The sequence below is a fragment of the Schistocerca gregaria genome, chromosome 5, assembly GCF_023897955.1.
Source record: "Schistocerca gregaria isolate iqSchGreg1 chromosome 5, iqSchGreg1.2, whole genome shotgun sequence".
NCBI classification, from domain to species: Eukaryota; Metazoa; Arthropoda; class Insecta; order Orthoptera; family Acrididae; genus Schistocerca; species Schistocerca gregaria.
Genome location: NC_064924.1, coordinates 470,788,480 through 470,814,507, shown reverse-complemented (window position 1 = coordinate 470,814,507; position 26,028 = coordinate 470,788,480). Strand labels below are relative to the sequence as shown.

The following is a 26,028-nucleotide window of genomic DNA, read 5'->3' as shown; positions in this document are numbered from 1 at the left end:
TTAGCTCAGTCTGGTGACATCTGGGTCATGGGAGCTTGGCGCATAACTAAAGATGCAAGACACTACTCTGAGATCTCTTCAAAATTATATTATTCTTCTCACATATCTCACATTAGCCCATCATAACACTGACCCCAAAACAAAAATCAAATCAATAATTCAGCCACCGGTTACATATGCATGAGCTGTTTATAAGATTTTTAATATTATAGAAGCATATATTACTGTCAACACTTCAAGTTTTAATTAAAACTATTAATTTGTGGAGTGTCACATACTTTTTGTAGTCTAAAATTTCAGACTTTATGTTAGGGGATATTACTGTTCGCAAATATTCATAAATAATTAATAAATTACATAATTTACAACTGAGCCCTTCTACAACCACACTGGCATGATGGCCAACTCAAAGGTCTGCTGCCATCTCTGCATAAGGTTTAGTTTCACTAAAGTGAGGTGTTGCAGGATGTGAGTACTGTGATGTTTGCACACATCTGGTTAAGGTTAACCATTTATATGTGCTCATCTGGAGAAGGATTGGATTGAAAGTAAAAAAAAAGGGTAGTGGTTTGAAGGGCAGAGGGAAAAAGTGCCAAGGCAAGTGCCAAGGGAGAAAAAACCTCTGCGATAGTTAGGTCAGGTAGTAAGTGCAGTAGCGGATGTCTTGCCGACTGCGATAGGTCATACAAGGATGGATTAAGTTAGAAGCGGGTATCATACAAGCAGATACCATTACAAGCCATATGTTCATCATAAGAGATCAGTCAGTGACAGTGCTGCAGCACAATGTGCTGCGGTTTAGGCTGTGAGAGCCCCCTGCCACACTGCGTCAGTGGCGACTTGGTGTGAGGGAAGGCCCAGGTCGCCCATGGGTGTCTGGTAGGCGAGCGTCGAAGCCAAGCACTTGGAGATGTGTGGTCACATAGCGGCACCACTCCTCACTTGTTGGTTGCACTGACAGGCTCAGTGAGGGCCGTGGTTGAGTCTTCCCTGTGTTGCGGATGATGTAGCCCAAGCCCTTGAGTGTCCTAATTACTCTGGTAGCCCACTCGTCAGAGCAGAGCTGCTTGCTGCTTGGAACTGGTGGACTTAGCATTCCTGTGGTGGCACCCGTGCTCTTCTTCAGCGTGTTCATCATGCTGTGGTTTTCCGCCAGTTGCTTCATAAAGGGGTGTCTTCTCTTCAACTGTGGTATCCTCACCGATGTCGTGCACCAGCTGTGAATGAAATTGCTGCAGCTGGCTGCAAGCCTCCTCTGTCTCTACAGACAGGGTGGCCCTAAAAGCTGTCCTATCTGTGTCCATGGCAGCTTTGAAGGCTGCAATTTCCTCATCTGCCGTGGCCGCTAGCATGGTGCACATCTCTTGCACTTGCGGCATCTGCTGTGTAACTTCTGGCAGCAGGTCCTGCATTGCCACTTTCACTGGCACAGTATTGTGGCTGCATGATGGTAGTGGGAGTTTTCTTCTCGCATTTCAGTTGCGTCTTCATTTGGTGGCACTTGCGGCACTGTTATCGCGTCTTCTCGGTTTGCGCCTTCTCTCCAGTGCAGCCATCGCTGGTGAAAGCCAGGCAGCCATGCCAGTTAGTAACATGTGGCCCACCGCAATGAGCAAAAGTTGGCACCTGTTCTCTTCAGCTGTCACAGTTGCGGGTGTCGTGCGCACCAATGAACTTTACGCACCACAGCGAGTTGTGGCAGTATTTAGCCACATGCCCTTCAGCTTGGTACCTGAAGCACTGTGGCTTAGGGTCCATGCCTAGAGGGAAAGCTTCGACAGTCACAGGAGAGCCTAAGAGCTTCCTCATCCCAAAGATGTTGATACCATCCGTTGCCATTTCCACATGATGATGTACAGTGGTGGTCTCTTCTTATTTGTCCAGTTGTGCAGCTTAGTAGTTGCACCCCGGAATCCAGCATGTGACAGCCCCTCTTGGACCATCTTCTCATCACAGATCCAAGGCAGCCCCCTGATCTGGGCCTTGGAGTGCTTCTCACACTGTTTCAGTGCAGTCATCTTCTCCACATGTGGTGGATCAACAATGTGGGTGGTCACGGCGCTCTTCAGTGCATGGTGATCGACCATGCTTGCTTCCTGCAGCTGGACAATGGCGTCTGAGTCCAGAGACTCTACGCCTACTTCTTCCTTGCTGCAGTTGGCTATGATATCATACATCTCTGCCCATGACCCTCTACTGTACAGAGGGGGGACAGGAGTAAGATGTTCGTCATGCTTCCGTCATGCTTTCGTTCCACGTTCATAGTGGGTTGCAGTGTCGAATGCTTCTTCTCTGTTTCTGCCTTCTTCTTCTGCCCATTCTGTGATGCGAGGACATGACAATTTTGCAGTGTTGTAATAATGATGTACAACAATTTGTTTAGCGTTACACCACAGTCCAAGCACAGCCTCACAGCCCTTCTTCAGGCCAAGCACAGGTAGCATGATTCACCAGTGATGCACGTGCCTCCACTGCTCGGGCACAACTGTAATTTTCATATTGATAATTTACATATACCCGTTCAAAAATTTGTACTAACATCTTCACAAAGACTATAAGTAAGTCTTTACATTTCTGCATATATGATTTCTCCAATGTTTTTCAGTGTTCCTAAAAGTTTAACGAAAAGCTACTGAAACAATGAGTATCTTTGGTTTATGAAAAACTAGTAATGAAATGTAACATCTAATGAAAACATACATTAACACAAAATAATTATGAAACATACAAAATACATTTAAATACAATTCAGCAAACTTAATGAGACATCTTTCATGAGCAAGATGATGTAAACATGAAAAAAATAATATCAGTATTACGTACCTTACTAATCAGGAATCATAGTATTCAACCATAATTTTGTGTTGGCAGTTTTATTGCACTATTCATAAAGCTGGTGTTTCATTTCCTTCAAGATCTCATATGAGCACTTATTAATTAGTAGTAACTAAGTAAAATGGAACGCTAAAGAGAGTACCAAGAATAATATGAATGGAATTTTTTATTGGCACATAATTTGTAAAAGTTCAATAATCTTGCTTGTTAGCAGAAGTACAATGGACTTTATATTGAGTCTCTCTGGCTCGTGCCAGAAGCAGGGATTCAAGTGAGATTGTTCCCAATGTCTTTTCTGAAAATTATTTCAAGCAGATGGCAAACTGACCCATTAAGGCAATGACTTTGACCTATAGTAATTAACAGACATAAATTTTAAGAGTTTGTTAACACAGAGGAAAATATCAGTGATCATAAGGCTGTTACAGTGTTAATGACTACAGGTGCTGCAAGGAAAGGGTTACTTAACGTTGCTTCCAGAAACTTTCAAGAGATAGTTTCTGTCTGCCTTCAAGTGTCTGCCAGTTTGTCTTTCAGCATCTCTTTTACATTCTCCCATACATAAAGCCTATGTTTATTTGTGCTGCCATTCTCTGTAAATGTTCAATATCCCCCATTAGTCCTACTTGGCACCGGTCCACACAATTGAGCAATGTTCTAGGACAGTTTGCACATGTGTGTTTTGGACACTTTCTCCTTTGTAGACTAATTGCAGTTCCCGAACAATGAAGCATACTTTACCTACAACTGAGCCTGTGTGATTGTTCCATTTCTTACCCCTACAAATTGTTACACTCAACAGTATTAGGAAAAGGATAGATAGCTACTTGCTGTACAGATGATCCACTGAGTTGCAGACAGGCACAACTAAAAGACTGTTACACATTAAACATTCTTCAGCAAAGAAAACACACACCAATTCCCACAAGCAAGCACACCTCATCCACACATGACTGCTACCACTGTCAGCTCTGACCAGGAAGTGACTGTTGGGTGAATAGCAACCTGGAGCAGAATGATGAATGGGGAGGGATAAAAGGTTATGGGTGGGGGAGGAAAGAAGAGTGCTGTCTGGCAGGGAGTGCAGGGACTAGATATTAACTTGCTGAGGCTACAAAGCACAGCGTCAGGAGTTGGGGTGTTGGGGGGAAATAATGGGGAGCAGAAAATGAGGGAGGGGAGGGGGGGGGGGGAGAACAGGTCTGTGGATTGGCAGGGGGCAATCAGTGTGGGGTACATGAAAAGGGAGAAGGTGATACGTCAGAGGGGGTGTAAACTGTTGTGTGGAGGATGTGGGGACAGTAGATTACTGTAGATTGGTGCCAGGATAATTTTCACACTGGAGAATGTATTGTAAGGATAACTTGCATCTTCACAGTTAAGAAAAGTTGGTGGTGGAGTGGAGGATCCACATGGCTAGGTTGTGAAGCAACCATTGAAATCAGTCATGTTATTTTCTGCTGCATGTTGTGGCACAGGGTGGTCTACTTTGGTGTTGGCCCCAGACTGGCAGTGGCTGTTCATCCTGGTGGACAGCTGGTTGGTAGGCATACAATTATAGAAAGCTGTGCAATGGTTGCAACAGAGCTGGTACACAACATGGCTGCTAGGATAAGATAAGCCTTTCACAGGACTGGAATAGGAAGTGCTGGGTGAGTGGACTGGGCAGGTCTTGCACCTGGGTCTTCCACAGGAATATGATCCTGTGGCAAGAGATTGGGATTGGAAGTGGCATAAAGATGGACTATAATGTTGTGGAGGTTGAGTGGGCGGCAGAACACCACTTTAGGAGGGATGGGAAGGATATTGGGTAGGATATACATCATTCCAAGGCATGATGATACATAATCTAACCCCTGATGAAGGATGTGGTTCAGTTGTTCCAGTATGGGATGGTACTGAATGATGATGGGGGGGCAATCTTTTGTAGCTGGCTTTTGGAGATGGTGGGAGGATTGGGGGTGTGTGTGAAAATGACACAGCAAACCTGTTTGTGGACTAGGTCCAGGGGATAGTGGTCTGTCTGTGAAGGCCTTCGTGACTTTCAGCTTCCTGGGAAAGGGAGTTCTTGTCATTGCAGATACACCGATACATGAGAGGGATTTTTTGATTTGGAAGGGATGGCAGCTGTCAAAATGCAGGTACTGTTCATGGCTGATGGGTTTAATGTGGACAGAGGTGTGGCTGGAACCAACAGAGAAGTGGAGTTCAAGTCCAGGAAGGTGGCACACTGGGTTGAGGAGGATAAGGTGAAGTGGATGGGAGAGAAGGGTTTGAGGTTGTGAAGGAATGAAGATAGGGTTTCTAAGCCCTGAGTCCAGATCATGAAGATATCATCAATGAGCCTAAACAAGACCAGGGGTTTGGGGTATTGGAAGGCTAGGAAGGTTTCCTCAAGATGGCCCATAAACAGGTAGGCATATGATGGTGTCATGTGGGTGCCCATGGCTGTGCTGCAGCTTTATTTGTACACATTCCCTTCAGAGGAGACGTAGTTATGTGTTATGATAAAGTTATATGTACGAGGAACGAGGTAGTGGGTCTGGAGTCCAAAGAACAGTGGTTAATTGCAGCAAGATCACTGGCATGAGGGACATTGGTATGTACAGAAATGGCGTCATCAGTGGCCAGTAGGGAACCAGGGAGTCAATGAAGGAAATGGTTGATATATTTGACGTGGGAGGCTACATTATGGACAACTGGTTGGAAACATTGGTCAATGACAGCTGAAGTCCTTTCTGTGGGGGAACAATAACCAGCTACAATGGGGCAACCAGTATTGTGCGGTTTCTGAATTTTGGGGAGCATGTAAAAGAGTGGGGTGTCATTGGGGTGAGGAGGGAAGTGGATTCAGGGGAAAGGTTCTGGGAAGGGTCTGTTATGAACTGTGAGAGGTAAGCTTCAGTGCAGGAATTAGGTTGTCTTTGGTTGGAGGGATTGCTGGTGAAGATGTGTTTCCATTGCAGCAACCAGGAGAACAAGAGCAGGCTTTTGACAAGTCCAATACAGTTAAATTTGGGTGTAGCGCCAAAGCTGAAGCTTTTGGGAAGGACTGAATTTCTTTGTTTTTGCAGTAACAGTTTTATAAGGGACAGGGATTAGCAGAATATGAAAAGGTGAAGGTTATTGTGAAAGGAGGCGTAGGATCCAGAGAACGGAATTTTTATGGTTAGGCCACTGGGGGAACTGTTTCAGTTATTGTGATCGTTTCTCAGTTTTGGTTACTGATAACTAGATACCAGTGCCTATGAGTTTAATTTGTACACCACAGCACTGAAAATGATCACTATGTGATTGAAAATCGATTTTGCTATCAATAAACCATCAATATTACGGCCAATGCTGACCTTCTTTTTAATTTAACAATTAAGAATGTCGACAACCAACAACAAAGTACTGGAAATATTTTCTTTATTTTTTTTCTTTCTTGATGAAGAGTTTCACTGTATAAGTATTAACATGGACAGTCATTGAATAATTTGGATCAATAGGAAATAATATAGACATGGGAGACTTACGTAGCGTAGTGAAACAAGTACAGGAAAACGTTAGTGATGAACTTGTAAAACAGGAAAAACCAATGAATGAATTACAATGAGATGATGATAATGACATGCTGTCATTGTTAAGGGAAATGAGCAATGATAATAAAGATCAGTTAATAAAAATGAGCAATGACAATAAGGATCAGTTAATAAAAATGAGTAATGACCAGTTCACAAAACTCAGTCAGTCAACAGGAACATTATTTGATTGTGTCAGAAAAATATAGCTCAATTAAATGATAATAACAATCAGTTCACAGAAATTGGTAATTATTGAGGACCATTGATTGTGTCAGTAAAACTAAAACTCAAATAAATGATATTAATCAAAAAAATTGATAGATTAGATGTTTGAGTAGAAGCTGTGGACTCCAAAATCAATGTAATTGGACTCAAATTCAATAATGAAGTTAAAAATGTCAAAGATGAGATCACTGAAGAGAGGGAGAAAAACAAAACTGCTTTCAAAAATGTGCATCAGGTAATACACATGGTGGACAAAAATGTAGTCAAATTTTGACTTTGGAAACTAATGTTGATACCAAACTGGCACTTGTTGAAAGCAGTTTTGTTGACAGGTGAAAAAAGTAACAGCAAATTCACAGAAAATGTAAAATTAAGTAGCAACAAAACTAGCAACCTACAAAGTAATGTTTCTGTTTTGTGTAAAAAAGTTGAAAAATTGTTTGATGATGATGATAATCAAAATCTTAATACCAATGTTGGCACCATGTTTCACAACACTCCAGTGAAAAACATTTCGGGTGAAAGTAGTTTACATCCTGTAGATTTTCTGCAGCATTGCAGAGACAGTCTTTGTCTAATGTGACTGATACTAAGAAAATCAAGTTTGTCAAGAAGTTTCGAGAAGGTCAAGCATTAAGCTGGGCTACTAATGACAACATAACCTATGCAGAATTTGAGAAAGGAGTTTTAGGTCGATTTTGGTCAAAGTTGGAAAAACCAGGGAAATACAGCTACAACAGACACACATATTTTGAAAGATTCAGTAATCATAACTGGCACAGTAAGAATCACAACAGGGAGGAACATAGTAATCACAACCATAAAAATTATCATTGGAAGGAACATAATAGAGTAAGTGGAAAAAATTTCACTGTAGGAAGCAACATACGTGCAGCAAAGAGAGAAAGAAAAGAAAGAAGTTAGGCCTATATGTAATTGTTCCACAATGCAAAAAAATTAATATTGTAGAAACAAAATGTTTTCTATGATTTTAAATAACTATTTAGTTATACTTTTTCATACATTTTTGGGCAAACCACTTAGATGTGGTAAGTTATTACTTTTGCTTGTGCTGTGTTACTTTTCTACTGGTTGTAAATAAGTGATGGTTTGTATTTTATTATGTTCTACATGAAGTGCAAGTCTCAATCAATTCCTGAGCATTTATTCATTTCAGTATAATTTTCTTTCTGGTATACAATACATTGCATGTCATAATGATAGATTTGGAATCTGTAACTTGCTAATGAGGAAATGAATGCTGTGCTACTGTCATGAGTTTATTGTTACTGATGATGTTTGGTGGTGAATTGTAAGATGAGAATCTCTTGTGAAAGGTGCAAATTAATGAAAATGTTCAAATGGCTCTGAGCACTATGGGACTTAACATCTGAGGTCATCAGTCCCCTAGAACTTAGAACTACTTAAACGTAACTAATCACACACATCCATGCTCGAGGTAGGATTTGAACCCACGACCGTAGTGGTTGTGCGGTTCTTTATTGAAGCCCATAGAACTGCTCAGCCACACCAATGAAAATGTCTTATGATTTTATGCTGAGGATAATTATAATAATGATGATGACGTTGATGTACTGTGGAGAACTATGTTGAGGAAGCAATGAACTAGAGACTTTGTATTATGTTTGGCATTAATTTACATTCAGGAAATCAAGTAAAATATTATTGCTAAGTATCTGTCGATGGAGAAAGTAGTTAATGGAGGAATCTAAGACAAGAGTGAAAGTAAAATTGTAGCTGAGCTTTATAAATCTGAAAGTACAGAATCATGTAGGATAATAATGTAATCGAGCAATTGAGCTATTACATAAAATAAAAAAGTAATTACCAACTATGTTACGAAAAGAATTATATATATAACAAAGATTCCAAGACTTACCAAGTGGGAAAGTACCGGTAGATAGGCACAATGAATAAAACACACAAACACACACACAGAATTTCTAGCTTTCGCAATCAATGGTTGCTTCTTCAGGAAAGAGGGAAGGAGAGGGAAAGACGAAAGGATGTGGGTTTTAAGGGAGAGGGTAAGGAGTCATTCCAATTCCGGGAGCGGAAAGACTTACCGTAGGGGGAAAAAAAATAACACACAAACACACACACACAAAATTTCGAGCTTTCGCAACCGGCGGCTGCTTCGTCAGGAAAGAGGGAAGGAAAAGGAAAGATGAAAGGATGTGGGTTTTAAGGGAGAGGGTAAGGAGTCATTCCAATCCCGGGAGCGGAAAGACTTACCTTAGGGGGAAAAAAGGATAGGTATATACTCGCGCGCACACACACACACACACACATATCCATACATACATACACAGACACAAGCAAACACATATATAAAGTACGATCTAACTTCTGCACCATTTCAGTGCAGTAATGTGTTCATTGTAAATAAGTATTGTATTGTCAAAATTGTCTATGTGGTTGATTGTTTTCACTTGTGAATATTGTTTCATCAATATGAATTTGCATGCTGCAAAGTTTGTTTTTTACTTACCTATTCATCTTTTTATAATTACATTATACTATGTATCCTTCAACTGTCTCAGTACAATGGAATTAACTGAACATAAATTCCCCAACATGGCAGTAATTTCAAATGTGTTTATTTGCATTTAAAAGAAAGAAATTTAAATTGTTTTCATAAATGAGTCAGACTGAGAAAATATTACTATAGTCAGCCAGTGTTAGCAATACAAAAACATCTGGTGCTTTAGTGAAAAACAAATGGTCATGGAAAATGAAAAGTAAGAAGTTTATAAGCTATGTCAGTTCAGTTATTGTTGTGGTAATGGAGAGTGTTGTTTTTCAGACCTATGTGATTAGAATTATAATGCAGAGCAAATTTTTCTCTTTGAGGCATATTAATGGTTTTATGAGTTTTTGTGGCATATTTTGTGTGTTGATGAGGTTTACATGGAGATGAAATGCTGGCAGAGATGAAGGTTTATTGTATTGTGAACAGTAATGAGTATGTGAAGTTTATTAGGTTTACAATGATGTTAGAGAAATAAAATATTAGGGACTTATTAGTGCTCTGTTTTGTAATGCACTGGACTTTTGTTTATGATGGTATGCTGTAGAAAATTCTGAAAAATGACTATAAGGAAATTAGAAAAAATTATGTTGAGTGACCATTAGGTTTGATTATTTGAGTCATTAGCCTTGGATTATATGAGTGATGTTTATGAAAATTTCACCAGGGGTTTGATTTGTTTCAAATGTCTGAATTTTATTTAAGAAATGTATGATTCCATAGGATTGACATGAGAAAGAGTTAGTATTGGTAGGAAATAACTTACATGTACTAAATATTTTGTTGCTCACTATAAAGTATTAACACCTTGTGAAGTCATTTCCATATTAATTTTGATCATGATATTTATGTGAAAAAAAAAAGACTGAAAGCTGAAAAATGACCATTCTCTTTTGCCGTCTAGAATTATTTGTCATCCAATGAAATGTTGACATTTCATATTGTCCCACTCAATCAGTGTACTTTATGTAGATGTGAAAGAAGAATTTTAAATACAACAGTGACAAATAGTTTATGAACAGAACTTTAAAGCAGATTTCAGCATTGTTGACATTTTTGGCATAATTTATGGCCAATATTTTTTACATAAGAAACAAAATAACTCAGTTTTTAATAAAACATGTAGAATAAGCTAGTTGTCCAATGACATAATTCGAAAGACTTGAAAAGTAATTTTTCATATGTTATTGTATAATCTGTTATGTGACATAAAAATTAATGAATGCGTTAATGTTTTTAACAGTCAGAGACTAAAGGGCTGAATGAGTGATAAAATCGATAATTTTGCACATGGACTAGATAGAGGGTCTGCTGACTTCGGTAGACACGCCACATGGAAAGTGGTGCCTTCCCTAATGGCATGTATCCATTCTTAATTTCTGGTGCACTGTATTCTCTTTCCTATCCAGGTTATGTCCCAATTGTGCTCTTCAATTTATTTTATTTGTTTATTTTTTTACTCTTGTCTATCTAAGGTCTATCATATTTATGTCACCACAACTTCTGTGGATGATCCTATCCGACAGTGCTATCAACATGTTGTGGAAAAAAAATAAAAATAATAATAATAGGGAGCTGTGGGTGTAATGTTCTGTACAGAAGATAAATTAAGAAGTTAGACATTATAAAATGTTGTTACAAAGACATTTCATTGATGATGTGAGAAAAAGGATAAGTCCCTAACTACCGGTAAGTCCATTAATTCTGTCCTGTGATCTACAGTATTTTGCTATATTTTGTTCCCAAGTGCTTCAAATATCTCTATATTGACTAAGATGTTTTCTTTCAATCATAGGGCATTACCAATCAATGATAATTCACCTTTTAAAGACAGATTTATAAATATTGGTAAACAGACATTCTAATGAAGTACAAGTTCCACTGTAATGCCAATATGATAAAATCACTGTGATCTGTACCATCCTTTCGCTTATCTCTTGTATGTTAGATGATATTTGGTAATAATTTGAGACTGACAGAATAGGTAAAAGATTAGACTTTGAAATTGTATTTTAAAATTTTTGATAAAAGAATTCTGTAAAACAAAATTTGTTCTTGACTTCATTTGAATGAAGTGGTGGTGCTAAGGAAGTGAAAATGAAGTACATCATGTAATGAAAAACTGTTGAATATTAATTTGTTATACTCCAAAACTTGTTGGGATAACCAGTTTTATTATTTTGTATCAAAATTTTCCTCACATTTCAGGCTTTCACAATTTTTTTGGGGCTGTTGCAATAAAACTGGTTATAGTGAGAGAAATGTACTACCCAATCTAGGGTCATACAAGAGATGGAGAAGATCCAACCAAGAGTGGCACATTTCATGAAGGGATTATTTAGTATTGGCACATGCATTACAGAGATACTCAGCAATCTCCAGTGTCTGACATTACAGGAAAGGCTTTGCAAATTGTGGGTAGGTTTACTGTTGAAATCCTGAGAGAGTACACACTGAGAAGAGTCAAGTAACATATTAATCCCTCCCACGTCTCACAAAATAGTCATGATGTGAAAATCAGATAAATTAGAGATCAGATGAAAGTATAACAACAGTTGTTCTTCCCTGCACCATTTATTAATTGAAAAGGTAAGAAGAAAAAGAAAGCTGTAACAAAAGTACCTTCCACCCCACACAATAAGGTGGCTTACAGAGTGCAGATTTAGATATCTTCCAGTAGATAAAAAATGCTAGCTTTGGATTTTCAACTGATCAATTCAAGTACTCTCTCAAGCTGAACAGAAGCTTCACCATCACCCTGGCATTTCTTATTCTTTCTAAACTTCACAGAGCAGAGTTAAGTACCCAGCCTTTATCACCCTTATTGTAACGAAACAGAAATATCAAAATGTAACAGCAAATGTTTTTTCAGTAGGCTATTGATATTAAGAATAATTATTATTATCTGATGTGCAAAGTGCTGTACAACTTACTCTGATCATGTTCGACTTTGAAGGATGCTCGTATAACATCATCTGCATTGGGGTCCATCCGGAATGTAAAAGGAGGCCCATTACTCTTTGACCTGTCATCGTCATCAGTTGCCAGTATTTCTACAACTTTTCTGGGAGGAACATGTTCAGGAAGTACAGGTCTATAATCTCTCAGGAATGTAGGGGCATTATCATTTATGTCCTGAACAATTACAGTTAACGTAGCTGTTGCTGTCTTCGGGGGAACACCATCATCAATTGCAAGAACTTTAACCTGTGAGGAGAAAAAGGATTTAAATGATAATGAGAATAAAAGCTGGAGTGATCTCATGACAACCAAGTAAATACAAAATATGAAAATCAGACACACGATGGGATGCAATGTGAATCACTTCTTTTCTGACACACATAATAAAAAAAAAACCTTTTGTTTTTTCTGAGTCTGTTTTTTTTATTTAGTAGGATCTGTGAACAGGAAAAGTTATCAAGAGTAGGTTACAGTCACAGTTTCATAAATGCATCTTTTGCTGATGCTTTCCTTTGATTATAACAGATTTGATACATCATTATAGATTTCAAAATACTGATGTATTGCATAGAAGTGTTGTAATTTCAGTGTTATATGAATGCTATTTTGGTCTGAAAGAAATCTAATTATTGCTGAAGTTGGTTTTTGTTTATGTACAAACCCATTTCTAAACTTTTTTTCAATGTCAGTAGAAACTCATCAATAACAACTGAACAGTTGTAACTCTTAACTGAACAACAACAGAGAAAAACAGCAGCAGAGACTTACTTGATGTCGTGGTGTTTCTTCTCTGTCAAGATTCCTCTGAATTGACACAATACCATCTTGACTGATGGCAAACTGTCGTTTACGATCTGAAGTGCGGTCTATTGCATATTTCACTTTGCTCTTTCCTCCTTGGTCTGGGTCTGTTGCCTTGAAGGTTTCTAAGCTTTTTCCCAGTTCAGCATTTTCATACACTGAAACTTCAATATTGGGACGTTCAAATTGAGGTTTATTGTCATTAATATCCCTTAACCTGACAACAACCCATGAGTAGGCCACATGGTATTTATCATTGTCATTATCTTCACCCTGAAAATCATAATGGGAATCATTTTCTGATACCAGTAAAGTCTCAAATTTCATAATCTCTACACTAAGAAACTTTTAGTTACATACTATTCATTTGTACACTCAATTCTTAGCTATGGTATTCTTTTTTGGGGAACAAATGTACAAAACATGAACACAATTTTCAAACTCCAGAAAAGGGCCATAAGAGTAAGAACCAAAAATGGTAGTCGAGCTCGTTGTAAAGATCTGTTCAAAACACTGGGGATTTTAACTGAACCATGTGAATACATTTACAATTCAGTTGTACACATCAAAAATAACATTGGTAATTACTGCACAAACAGTTCTGACCATGACCGTGGAACAAGAGCTAGACTCAATTTACATTTGCCAAGAAAAAATAAACATAAAACTGAAAACAGCATTTTCTACCAAGGAATAAAACTGTACAATAAATTACCAAAAGAGATAAAAGAAATTGCAAAATTATACTTATTTAAAAAGGCAGCTAAAAAGTACCTGTTATGCAATACATTTTATACATTGAAGGATTACTTAGATAAAACAGAGTACAGGTCTGGCAAAAAAAGTTATACAAATATATAATAATAACGATTCGAAAACATCCAACATTCCACATAACACCTTCACACTATGTTTTTTCCTTCTTTTTTCCTTTTCTAGAAAAACTTACCCCAAGCTATGCACTGCACAATACTAACAGCTCTTCCTATATCTGAGCTCAACATCTCACTCATTACAGAGGGATGCTGACGCAGTTTTTCAGGATAGCAAATGGGAAGTTGTGGTACATAAAATTGTCCAGAGATCACCAGTGTGTGTGTGTGTGTGTGTGTGTGTGTGTGTGTGTGTGTGTGTTTGTGTATAGTGAGTGAAGTGTTATGAAACAATGTGTGTATAGTGTGCGCAGTGACTGATAGTGAGATATGAGTGGACAGTGTGGAATTAATTATTTAATAAGTTATTTGTAAAAAAATATTATATACCAGGAGTAAATCTAATGATTGTCTCTAACTAGAAATCTGTACATGTATGTGTATATGGATTAGCTTATTTTAAATTGGTCTAAACTTGTAAATACTTTGACATGTCCTATATCTTTGTAAAAAGAGAACTACGGATGAGTAAAGCTGCTGCTGCTGCTACTACTACTACTACTGCTATACTTTATCAGATACTAACCTTATCATTGACTTGTATTCTAAACCTAAAACCATTGCTCTGCATCTGATCCTCATAATCAAGTGGTTGAACAATTTTCAGTGAACCTGTTCCATCATTATTCCTCACCATTGTAAATTTGTCAGCACCATAGCCACTATTTTCAAGAACCTGCAAAAGAGGAAGTTTAATGCTGTTTAAAATTTTTTGCAAGAAAGCGAATTTTAACAAATATGAGTACTATATGTGATTGTATTCAGTAGTTACCTTATACTGGAATTTATTTGTTTCATCTTCATCATGCACAGTCACAGTAAGAATAGGAGTCTCAGGAAGGTTTGTCTCATCAGTCTCATCTACTTCAGTGAACCATTCATCTTTTGTGAACTGTGGGGGCATGTCATTTATATCTTTAACTCTTATGGACGCTGTTCCAGTCCCTGAAAAGGAAAAGCTTTCTGATAAATGTTGACAACCAACAGTATCAGCTTACTTCAGATAAATATTAGTTAAAATATTTCAGTTACAAACCTGAAATTGTATTCTCCCCAAACACTGTCAGAGGATGCAATGTCTTGCATTTCATCTTTATCACAACTAGTTTTGAATCACCAGGAAACAAGTGGTTATTAATGTGGTGTCACCGCTAGACACCACACTTGCTAGGTGGTAGCCTTTAAATCGGCCACGGTCCGTTAGTATACGTAGGACCCATGTGTTGCCACTATCAATGATTGCACACCAAGCGACGCCACATGGCAGGTCTAGTCTAGAGAGACTCCCTAGCACTCGCCCCAGTTGTACAGCCAACTTGCTAGCGATGGTTCACTGACTAGATACGCTCTCATTTGCCGAGATGGCAGTTTAGCATAGCCTTCAGCTACATCAATTGCTATGACCTAGCAAGGCGCCATATTCAGTTACTATAATCTGAACAGATAATATTGTGAATCATGTACCGTCAAGAGCGATGTTCATCATTAATGGATTAAAGTTAAAAACCAAACTAGCTACATCCGCTTTCTGAATTCTAATTTCTTGTCATGTTCCAGACCTCACGTCAATATAGTTCTTCCCTCCTCACACAAGCCTGCGTGAGCTAAAACGCGTGCATTTCGGCCTCCTCTAGTAACACAGTGTTGGCTCTTCAGCCAACACAACAATTAAAATGCCACTTTTGAAATTCAAACTTATAAGTTTAGGAAAACATTGAGATTTACACAAAAACTTGCAAGTTTAGGTAGGAAAGAAAAGTTACTCTTAATCCAAAATCAAAAGATTTTTTGAAGTAAAAAAATGGTCATTGCAGTGTATGAATAAAATTAATTTGTCAAATGAAAATGTTAAAGACTGTCAGAGAAGTTTACATTTTGTATTGTTCTTTAGGCAGAGAAGACCACTGAGTGACTTAACTATTCTTAGTTCATGATTAAGTTAATATGGTGTCATCTGCCTGATTATTAATTAATCGTTTTCTTTTTCCTCTCAAAACTGCAATATGACAGGAAAAAGAAAGTGAATGTTTAACATTGTAACAGACAGTGCGTGCATTTGCCAATGTAATAAACTGGTACATGTGAAAAATAGCTCACAGTAATTCGTGACTTAATGAAACACATAAAATGAAGAAACAAAGAAGAAACTCTAACAACTAAAAGAAATTTCTTCACACAAGTGAGTATAAGTCACTCTGAATCTCAGATCAAGAGACACAAAAGGTTCAGAGAGCATGTTGTGTAAATGGCTCAAGGGGTACACAACAGAACTATGACAGGCCACCACCACACAGATACAACCACTTTCGCAGCACCTCTCAGTTCTGAGAAGCTTTCTCCACATTTGGGACCACTTTCTGCTTCTGCAATGTCTTTCAGTGCAGTGTAGTGTGTTTGATCACCAATAGTGTTGTCAGCTGCCAAAGAAAGCACTGCGAGATGCGGACTACTTTGTTTCTGTCAAGTCCTAGTGGAGATACTTCAACCGTCAGACAGAAAAGACGATGCACTGTGGACACTCACTCATTTCAGTTCAGTGCCTCCTGCCAGTTTAGTTTAGTGCTTCCAGTCAGCTCAGTACAGTTATTGCAATTATGCTAGGGAGAACAGTTTTTTCTCGGGAGACTACCTGCCAACTTAGAAGTTGCTATTTACAGAGGAATAGAACAGTCACACAAGTGTCTGCATAAATACTTTCAGACACAGTGGTAATATCCGAGACTGCCAAAAGACAGCTAGGTTACTTAAATTTCATTTTATTAGGGACAGACCATCAGTAATGAATGTTATTGACTTTTTCTTATTGTTCATCAGTAAACACTTCCGGGCTAATTTGCCATGGTCGGTCTGTAGAACTTTTTCTCCCTGACGTTTCATTCTCAACTATGGAGAACATCTTCCGAGGTGAGAACGAAACGTCAGGGAGAAGAAGTTCTACAGATTGACCATGGCAATTTAGCCCGGAAGTGTTTACTGATGAAGACGCCGGCCATGAAAGCGTACATGGGATGATTCTTTCTTATTGTGCTGCCACATATCTGTTCTAATGCTGCCTTGTCACGCAAGTGTATAATTTGATAGTACTAGTGTGCAAACTGCCACTCATTTTAGTGAATTATAGCAGTACATCAGTTTTTTGCTGCTGTGGATGTTTGGGCTAAACTAATGGTAACATTCAGTTACAATTTTCCAACACAGCAAGGGTTTAAACAGTTGGATAACTATTAATTAAGTGTCACAGTTTACATTTATAACATAATTAAAGTATGTGGATGGAGACACTTGACAAAGAATTGCAGAGAACAGTGAAGGGAAAAAAAAGAAAAAAAATGTGGAGGCTAGGAAGAGACAAGGGGAAAAATGAGAAATATAAAAATAAAGACGAACATATGAATAAAAATGGAAGACACTAACAAAAAGGGAGGCAGGTAATAAGCAAAATATAAAGAAAAAATGTGGACTTCAAATAGAAAATGGAAAGCAAAGACAATTCTGGAAGAGAATAGATTACTAGAAAGGAAGAACAGATTAGCGTAAGTTACGGTTAGGTACACAGCAAGAGGATGGTGATGGATTGCCTGTTTGTTGTTTAGAATCACTAAAATTGGAAAAGAGAGTCTAAATGATATGAGTAAGGGAACAAGTACCATTGTTTATGATATTTTATTCCAAGTATATTCACAATCACAAAGTTTGAAGTTTCCTTGTAAAGTTACCTGGAGATATACTGTCTTGGGAATAAGCTCGATGGCTATCATGCTTCCACTGTAATACATTGCTGGCAATCATCAAATCATGAAGTTAGTGTGCAACAAATGCCAAATTGGCATGAAGTGCACTGCATGCTTGGATATGCAGATATTAGCATTTCAGCATAGCTACACAAACTAGGTATGAGTAATGCCACATACATTCTGTATAAAAGGAAAGATTACACAGTGAGTTACTCATTCAGAAATTGCATTTGAATGTTGTTCATTTGTGAAAAGATTGTGTTGTTGTTGGTGCCTTCAGTCTGAAGACTTGTTTGATGAAACTCTCTGCTCTGTGTAAGAATGAGATTCAACTGCCAGCATGTGTTGAAATTCAACAGTATTGAAATAATGACCTGCAGTTTATCATTCTGCAATATAACTGCTTGTGCTGGTCAAAGATCCACAGACTGTCATGCAAAATATGGAATCAATGGGTTCTGCAACACCATATTCAACATCTAAACGACCTACTTGAGGTAGTGAAGAAACATATTTTTCACTCAGCTGTGCATGATTGTACAGCCATATCACTTACCTTGAGTCTAAAAATGGGTTTGTTTATAGCATGGCAGGAACCCACACAGACAGTGTGATGATGACAAGAGCTTCACAGACTGTCAGAATGTGGCTTCCCTTGACATGGCCACAGAGGATTGTGCACTGACAATGGTGTCTCAAACAAAAACACTAGGCACCAGAGTGGACCCACACTGTCTTTCTAAATAAGTCCTGGTTCTGCATATTGCAGCACAATGGACAAATCTATGTAGATGTAGGTATGTGGACCCATCATGGAGAATGAAACCTGCCAGATTGCATTTGCCATTGTCATATGGGTCCAGCATCTGGCATCATGGTATGGGGTGACAAAGGTGCACAATACGGACAACTCCACACCACATAGTCAGTAATTTCATGTTTATGCTGTGTTATGTCTGATGGCTGTGCCTTCTCTTCAAGGTCTCAATAATTTTAGCTTTTAAAAAGATAATGCAAGACCACATGTTTACCTTGATGTCTTCATCTGCCTAAATAAAGAGGGTATTCGACTGTTGCTGGGGGTAGCACATTCTCCAGATCTCTCAACCATTTAAAACAATCATGGGTTATTGAGAGACTGCGATGCCACCACTCACCTCCACTTTGATTGAAGAACTCTGGCACAAAGATGACACGGTATAGAATGATGTATCCATACCCGTCATCTAAGCATGCCTTTATATTATGCCCGTCCAGGCTTGGACTGTTTTAGCTGCCACAGGTGGCAGCTCTGTATAGTTAATCTTGCTCTCTGTATATCCCCAAATCAGCTATAAATTTAATCATATACAATGAGGTGACAAAGCTCCTGGGATACCCCCAAATATTGTGTTGGACCTCTTTCTGCCTGGTGTATTGCAGGAGTTTGATGTGGCATGGACTCAATAAGTTACTGGAAATCCTCTGTAGAAATACTGAGGCATGCTGCCTCTATAGCCATCCATAATTGAGGGAGTGCTGCTGGAGCAGGATTTTGTGCATGAACTCACCTCTTGATTATATACCATAAATGTTTGATGAGATTCTTGTTAGGTGATCTCGATGGCCAAATCATCCACTCAAATTGTCCAACATGTTTGTAAGGTAACAGGGGATAATATGGAGCTCTTTCAAGTAGTTTGTAATTTAAATTTAAAGCACAGCAGCAGGAATAATATGTTGGGCAAAATAGATTGGAAAATACTTGTTTTGTGTTTTGATGGGCGTTGTAGTTCCATTGCATAGTGTTCTGTCTTTCTTTTAATTGCAGTGAATAACAAAATTGTGATGATAAATGTGTATAAAATTATATAATGTACATAAGTATTTAAATCTTATGAAAATTGTAAACGAATTGTGGCCATGTTTAGGGATTATTTTGACTACTTGCAGTAGGTACTGGGAGATGAAGAAGCTTGCAAAGGACAGAGTAGCATGGAGAGCTGCATCAAACCAGTCTCAGGACTGAAGACCACAACAACAACAACAACAACAACAACAACAACAATGTGGTGTCACGTGGCCCGACTCAGGACTGTGGATATGAGCGGAAAAATTGGGGTCTTTGGTCGTTGTCCATTGTGGTGGTAGTTTGGGAGCGGCTAAGTGCAGCGAGTGTAAGCATGGACACCAGTGTATGTGAAGGAACAACATGAAAGTGTGTAGGTGAAAGAAATTGCACCGATTATTATTTATACAGATCGGATATATTTGTGAACTTAAAAATGCATGGCCACAAGGTTAAAGTGTTTCTTTTGAACAAATAAGTTTCAATCTGAACGTGTATAGTTCAATTCACTGCTGTTCAAAAGCTAGCCAATATATGACCCAATAGTAGGGGTGCAAGTGCAACCGTTCAAAATAGGTAGCGAACAAGCCTGAGTACAGTTGCATGTTCTTCAAACTAGCTGTGAACAACTGTGGCCTTGTGACAAGGGGCATTGTCACCATAAAAATTTCATTGTTGTTTGCTGCAAATGGTCTCTTAGTAGCCCAACATAACCATTTCCAGTCAATGATCATATCAGCTGGACTAGAGGACTCAGCCCATTCCGTGTAAACAAAACCCACACCATAATGGAGCCACTACCGGCTTACACAGTATCTTGTTGATAACTTGGGTCCATGGCTTCATGGAGTCTGTGTCACACTCAAATCCTACCATTAACTCTTACCAACTGAAATTACAACTCATATGACCAGGCCACTGGTTTTCCAGTCATCTAGGGTCCAACTGATATGGTCATAATCCCAGGAGAGGTGCTGCAGGTGATGTCGTGCTGTTAGCAAAAGCATTGCCATAGCCCATTAACACCAAACTTTGTACACTGTGTAAATTGATATGTTTGTCATACATTGAACATCTGTTTCTGCAGTTATTTCATGCTGCACTGGTCTGTTGGCACTAACAAATCTACACAAATGCCACTGCTCTCAGTCATTAAGTGATGGACATTGACCACTGCATTTTCCATGGTGATAGGTAATGCCTAAAATCTGGTATTCTCAGTGCACTCTTGACACTGTGGGTCTCATAACATTGAATTCTCTAATGATTTCAGAAATGTGATGCCCTATGCATCTAGCTCCTTCTACTATTCCATGTTCAGTCTGTCACAGTCATAATCACAATGGAAACCTTTTCACTTAAATCATTCAAGAACAGATGACAGCTCTACCAATGCAGTGTCCCTTTTACAACCTTATGTATATGATACTAAGTTATCCATTTCTGCTATCACATTACTTTTGTCACCTCCGTGCATAATCTTCTTACTATACTGTATAGACACCATAAATAAAATATCGTTCTTTGCTATTCTTCCTAGTGTTGCATCTATAATGGCCAGCAAAGTGTGTATATATGTATGCACTTACGTCCAGTAAGGGGCTGAAATGTGTGGTGCTTGTGTGGAGTGTATGAGAACTTTTCCTACAGTGCTTCTCTTGTGACTAAGAACATTGGTGTAGGGATGTGTGGTTGGGTATGTCAGATGCTCACTCATGGGAATGATAAAGGACATGAGCCTGCAGACAGTCAGGTGTAAAAAGTGATAAACTGCAAGAGAAATATGCTGACTAGGGAAACATAAGTCATTATTGGTTGCTGACAAGATGATACAGCTTATATATCTTGGGAAGAGGACTGACATTGAGTGTATGGTATTTTAGTGGATGACATGTCTAATAGATCTGGAAGCTGGATCATAGAGTCAAACCAATATCTTCAGAGTTCTTTAATTTCAGTTGACATAATAGGAGAAAGATTGTGTCAAATATTTTAAGCACATTCTAAACCTTCACCACATCTCTTTCTCCTACCAAGGAAACTGCTTAGAAAGTTCAGAAAAGTAAATATTCAACATTTTCCTTATTGTTTATGAATCCTATTAAGACTTTTCAAGCTGGTAAGTGGATGCTCTCTACTGCGTCAAACAACATTAACATATTACGAGGTACAGTAATTAATTGCCTACATTGCTGCATTTTTGTTTCAAATATTTCTTTTTCCACTCTAGGGGTTTTACTTATTTGCTCATCATTTACATTCCACAACCATTCAAGATCACAAAACTCTTGGATAAACAACATAATCAAATACCTTTTAACCCTCCTCCATCCATGGCCACCACCTGGATGGAATAATCTGGAGTTCGTTCACGATCAAGGCAACATACGGCTGTCTTGATTACACCAGTCTCTGATTCTATTTCAAATATTGGAGAACCAGTTTCCTCTTCTATAACATTCTTCTCAATGGAGTATATAAGCCTGGCATTAGATCCTTCATTCGGGTCATCATAATCCACTGCAGTCATTGTCATGACAACCATTCCTGAAAATGAGTAATATGTAATACACTGAAAACACATATTTTTTTATTTTCAACATACATACCCTTGGGTGACTTACCTGCAGTTCCATTTTCTGTTACATTTCCAAAATAAATTCCCTGAGGGAACACTGGTGCATTGTCATTAATGTCTTTCAAGTTGACTTGTACATCAGCATATCCAACAAGACCTTCACCACCCTCATCTTGAGCAAATACTGTAAACCTCCATTGAGGGCGTCCATTTGGCTGGTCTCTGTCCAGGGGCTAAGAAATGCACGAATATGTAATGAGTCTTTATGTACTGCATATAGTTTACTAAATTCATTATTGCTCATGTCTCTCTCTCTCTCTCTCTCTCTCTCTCTCTCTCTCTCACACACACACACACACACACACACACACGCGGATTTGGGAGGGGGGAGGAGGAAGGCTTTGTGAAGTGCTGGGAAAATAGGTAATTGATGGTTGAACCCTATAGAGAATTTCTTCTTACTATTTATCAATGATTTATTCACCTGGTATCGGCAATAATGCAAGCCAGAGAGATTTCCAGAAATAAACATGAATTTGTTCTGTTGGGTCACAGATCCTTTGGCCCCAAGGCACTAATAGAAAGATGGCAGAGCTGTCATAATGTGTGAAGACAGAGAGCAATCAGGTGGGAAACAAAGAACTGTGCACAGTGGATCTTTGTTCTTTAAAATAAGTAACACATGTCTATTTATTCCTACTCTCTACACTTGAAAACAGGTTTAAAAAAATACAATTTATTTCTGTCTGCACTTCCAAATACACCACTGCATTCACTCTCACATCTGATTACTCAGCATTGCATAGGAATTGCAACATAATTATAGAAGTAGAGAATTTGTGCTACCCATGACTCATGTCAAAATAAATAAACAATTGAAGTCTCAAATTAATATAACAACATCACTGCTGTTTCTCATCATGCCCCAAAAAGTAGCAAAAACTACTCTAAATACTCTGGGTGTTGAACCCATACAGTACATGCAACTGTACGTTTTAAAGACCTGCTTCTGCACTAGTGATGTATGCTGGCCCCAGATCAAATTTGCTGAGCGGGTTAACAAGTGTTATTTTATTTATCATCCATTCCATCGTACAAATGATATTGGACTTGTCATAAACAGAATGGTGCACTGGCCAGCCTGGATGTGATTTCAGGCAGTTTTCTACATCCCACCATGTGAATACTAGGCTGGTGACCCAGCCACCTCAGTTACATGATTTGCAAACATTTAGAAAATTTTTGCTCACTTTTACATGACTGACACTACATTCAGGCTTTTGGGCTACAAATATTCCATCCATCAGGGTGACGGAGTGGTGACAGGAAGAGCATCTGGCCGCTCCTTAAATTACCCATACCAAACCTTTTAATAACAATGCTGAGCATGTGCTGATGCAGTGCAAAGGCACACCAAAAAGGAGACAATCTGTCACTAGGTACTGGTAATCCACTGCTGAATTAAACTACCAATTTCTTTTTATTGGTAACATAAATCACCAACATGCACCTTTCCATTATTGTAACAATAAGCTGTGTGATGGTAGTCAAACAGTGTCACTTCTTATCAACCTGCACAACACTTACTATGTTCATACGTCAATTAAAGTTAAGAGATTTATGGGTCTTGCTATGGCTGTGTGTGTGTGTGTGTGTGTGTGTGTGTGTGTGTGTGTGAGAGAGAGAGAGAGAGAGAGAGAGAGAGAGAGAGAGAGAGAGAGAGAGAGAGAGAGTGTACTTTCACTAGAAAAAGAGCTAATGCTCGAAAGCTAGTGTGAATGGTGCATTGATCTGCTATAGGTGAGTGGTTGCCTTTCCCTCATTTTACATACTGGACCACCCAGTAATTTCCATTACTGTTCTGCATTTATAATTCAGTTATTTGCACCATGTTTTCAGATGTTGTACTGCACTGATAACCAGAATATTGGTATAACTGCCAAGAATCACGATTTACAGCTGTGACTGCTTCAAATTTGAAATCCCCTGCAGTAAACATTAATATAGGGAAGTTGCCTATATTGAAGTCATGTGTTCCCTTGACACACTTACAAGAAACATGTTCTGACGAGACAATATTCAAACATATTTTTTTTTTTTTAAATATTCAGTTCTTCCTTTACTGCACTACTGAAAGACACATATTTGTCAAGTGTGTAGCCAAATGGTACAATGGTGAGTTTGTAATTTGAGAAATACATTTGTAGCAATAAGTAAAACACACATCACAAACAGTCTTGACTTGATTTACTAACACAATGCATGTTTTATCTCATAGTAGCATTGCAAAATAATGATTTAACTGGTCATGTAGTTGTATTAATCTCATTTTTAGTAAATGTGGCAGAAAATCTATGCCATTCCATTCATCCCTTCAAAATGTTGCATTGTTTGTTCAGCACTGTGAATACGAATGACTTAACTTTGAGAACTCAGATTCACAAGAATTTCAATCTTCTTTGAGAGGATATTTGTATAATAATAGTCACATTATTTCAGAATTTTGTGTATGAGATGACAAAGGCAGATCTCAATGCACTGAAAACCCTTGCCTTAATGATAATAACAGAAGAAGTTAGTTTTGGGCTGGATTTTGTAGAATTTTTCAAACATGAAAAATAAGTCTGAAATGTAGGAAGAAGGGTTATCAAACTCTAGGAACTCAAGCATTAATATAATATGCCATCACAAACAAAAATGTTTTTTCAGATATGTCAGACACATCAGACATGTAATGGGAAACTGGAGGTAGAGTGTGCGCATATAAGCAAGGGCTGGTTGTCAGAAAGACTGACTAATTAAATAAAATAACAAAATTAGCTATAGCTTTATGATGATAGGAAAGGACTGCAAAGAATAGGATGACCAACTTGTTGCACTAAATTTTGGAAGCAAGATACTTTGAATTATTATCTTACAATTAGTGACTTTACTTGTATCTTGTTACATCATTACTTGTGCTTCGTTAATTTTTTAGATAAACTTCCAGATATTAAAGTGAGTTGAATTAAACAATCAAAGTATTCTGAGAAGGGAGTATCTTGTTACATCATTACTTGTGCTTCGTTAATTTTTTAGATAAACTTCCAGATATTAAAGTGAGTTGAATTAAACAATCAAAGTATTCTGAGAAGGGAGTTCAGGAGAGCAAAATGGTAGTTTCCATACAAATGCACTGCCTAGTGTCATATACATCACAGGGAGACATTGTATATATGATATACAACACCACAAACAGTTTTTGGAACTGGTACAGATTTTTTTTTTTTTTTTTTTTTTTTTTGACCAATTGATGTGAAGCAAATTGACATCAAAACTATGAGACACATAGAGTAACCTCTGGATTTTTCTTTAAGTGTTGCTTATTTGCATTAACTTTCTTTTTATCAATAAAATGGAACCAAGATTAACAATGGAGAAATATTATCCTTAAGCTTTGTGTTGCCAGGATGTCCATAAAGGAGAAAACATTGTGAAATCATGAAATAGTCAACGTTGACACATACATTCTCCTGTTAATCACAACTTATGCAGAAGTTTCCAGTGAATCTCCACAGCCATTTCGTTTTATCAATTTTTCTCTCTAATGCTTCTGTCTTTTTCCAAGACTTAGAGATCAGATACAGATAAATACATACCAACGCACTGAAAATATGTAGTAATATGTTGCTGCTAAAAAGTGCAGAGATCATGCTTCAAAAGGGAAAATAATGCTCAGATGACATTTTACTTTCAAAGTTACCAGTTCAGAAGAAAATTAAAGTAAAGATATTTGGGTAACTAACCTAAAAATAATAATAAATAAATAAATCTATATACCTGCTAGTATCTGACATCCTACTCTGCAAGTTTATCAGGCATAATGACAAACAGGAGCTGCAATATTAAGAGAACCCTGTGGGGATACAAATATGTTACTGGACAGTAACTTCTGACACAGTACCGCTAAATGGATCATCAGGAAGCAAGTATAATTTACCTGCCATTTGCTTTTCACCTGAATCCATAGTTCACTGA

General features: G+C 38.0%; 1 protein-coding gene across 1 annotated transcript in view; it reads right to left on the bottom strand.

Annotated features, from left to right (window-relative positions):
• The window catches only part of LOC126273386 (neural-cadherin), a 432,448-nt gene that overhangs the window by 190,096 nt on the left and 216,324 nt on the right, over nucleotides 1–26,028 (bottom strand). Inside the window, exons 6-11 of the mRNA XM_049976939.1 lie at nucleotides 22,058–22,244; nucleotides 21,747–21,980; nucleotides 14,644–14,816; nucleotides 14,398–14,547; nucleotides 12,907–13,212; nucleotides 12,111–12,384 (exon numbers count right to left, since the gene is read on the bottom strand). Coding sequence (XP_049832896.1) covers nucleotides 12,111–12,384; nucleotides 12,907–13,212; nucleotides 14,398–14,547; nucleotides 14,644–14,816; nucleotides 21,747–21,980; nucleotides 22,058–22,244 — 1,324 coding nt within the window. The remainder of the gene's footprint in view (nucleotides 1–12,110; nucleotides 12,385–12,906; nucleotides 13,213–14,397; nucleotides 14,548–14,643; nucleotides 14,817–21,746; nucleotides 21,981–22,057; nucleotides 22,245–26,028) is intronic.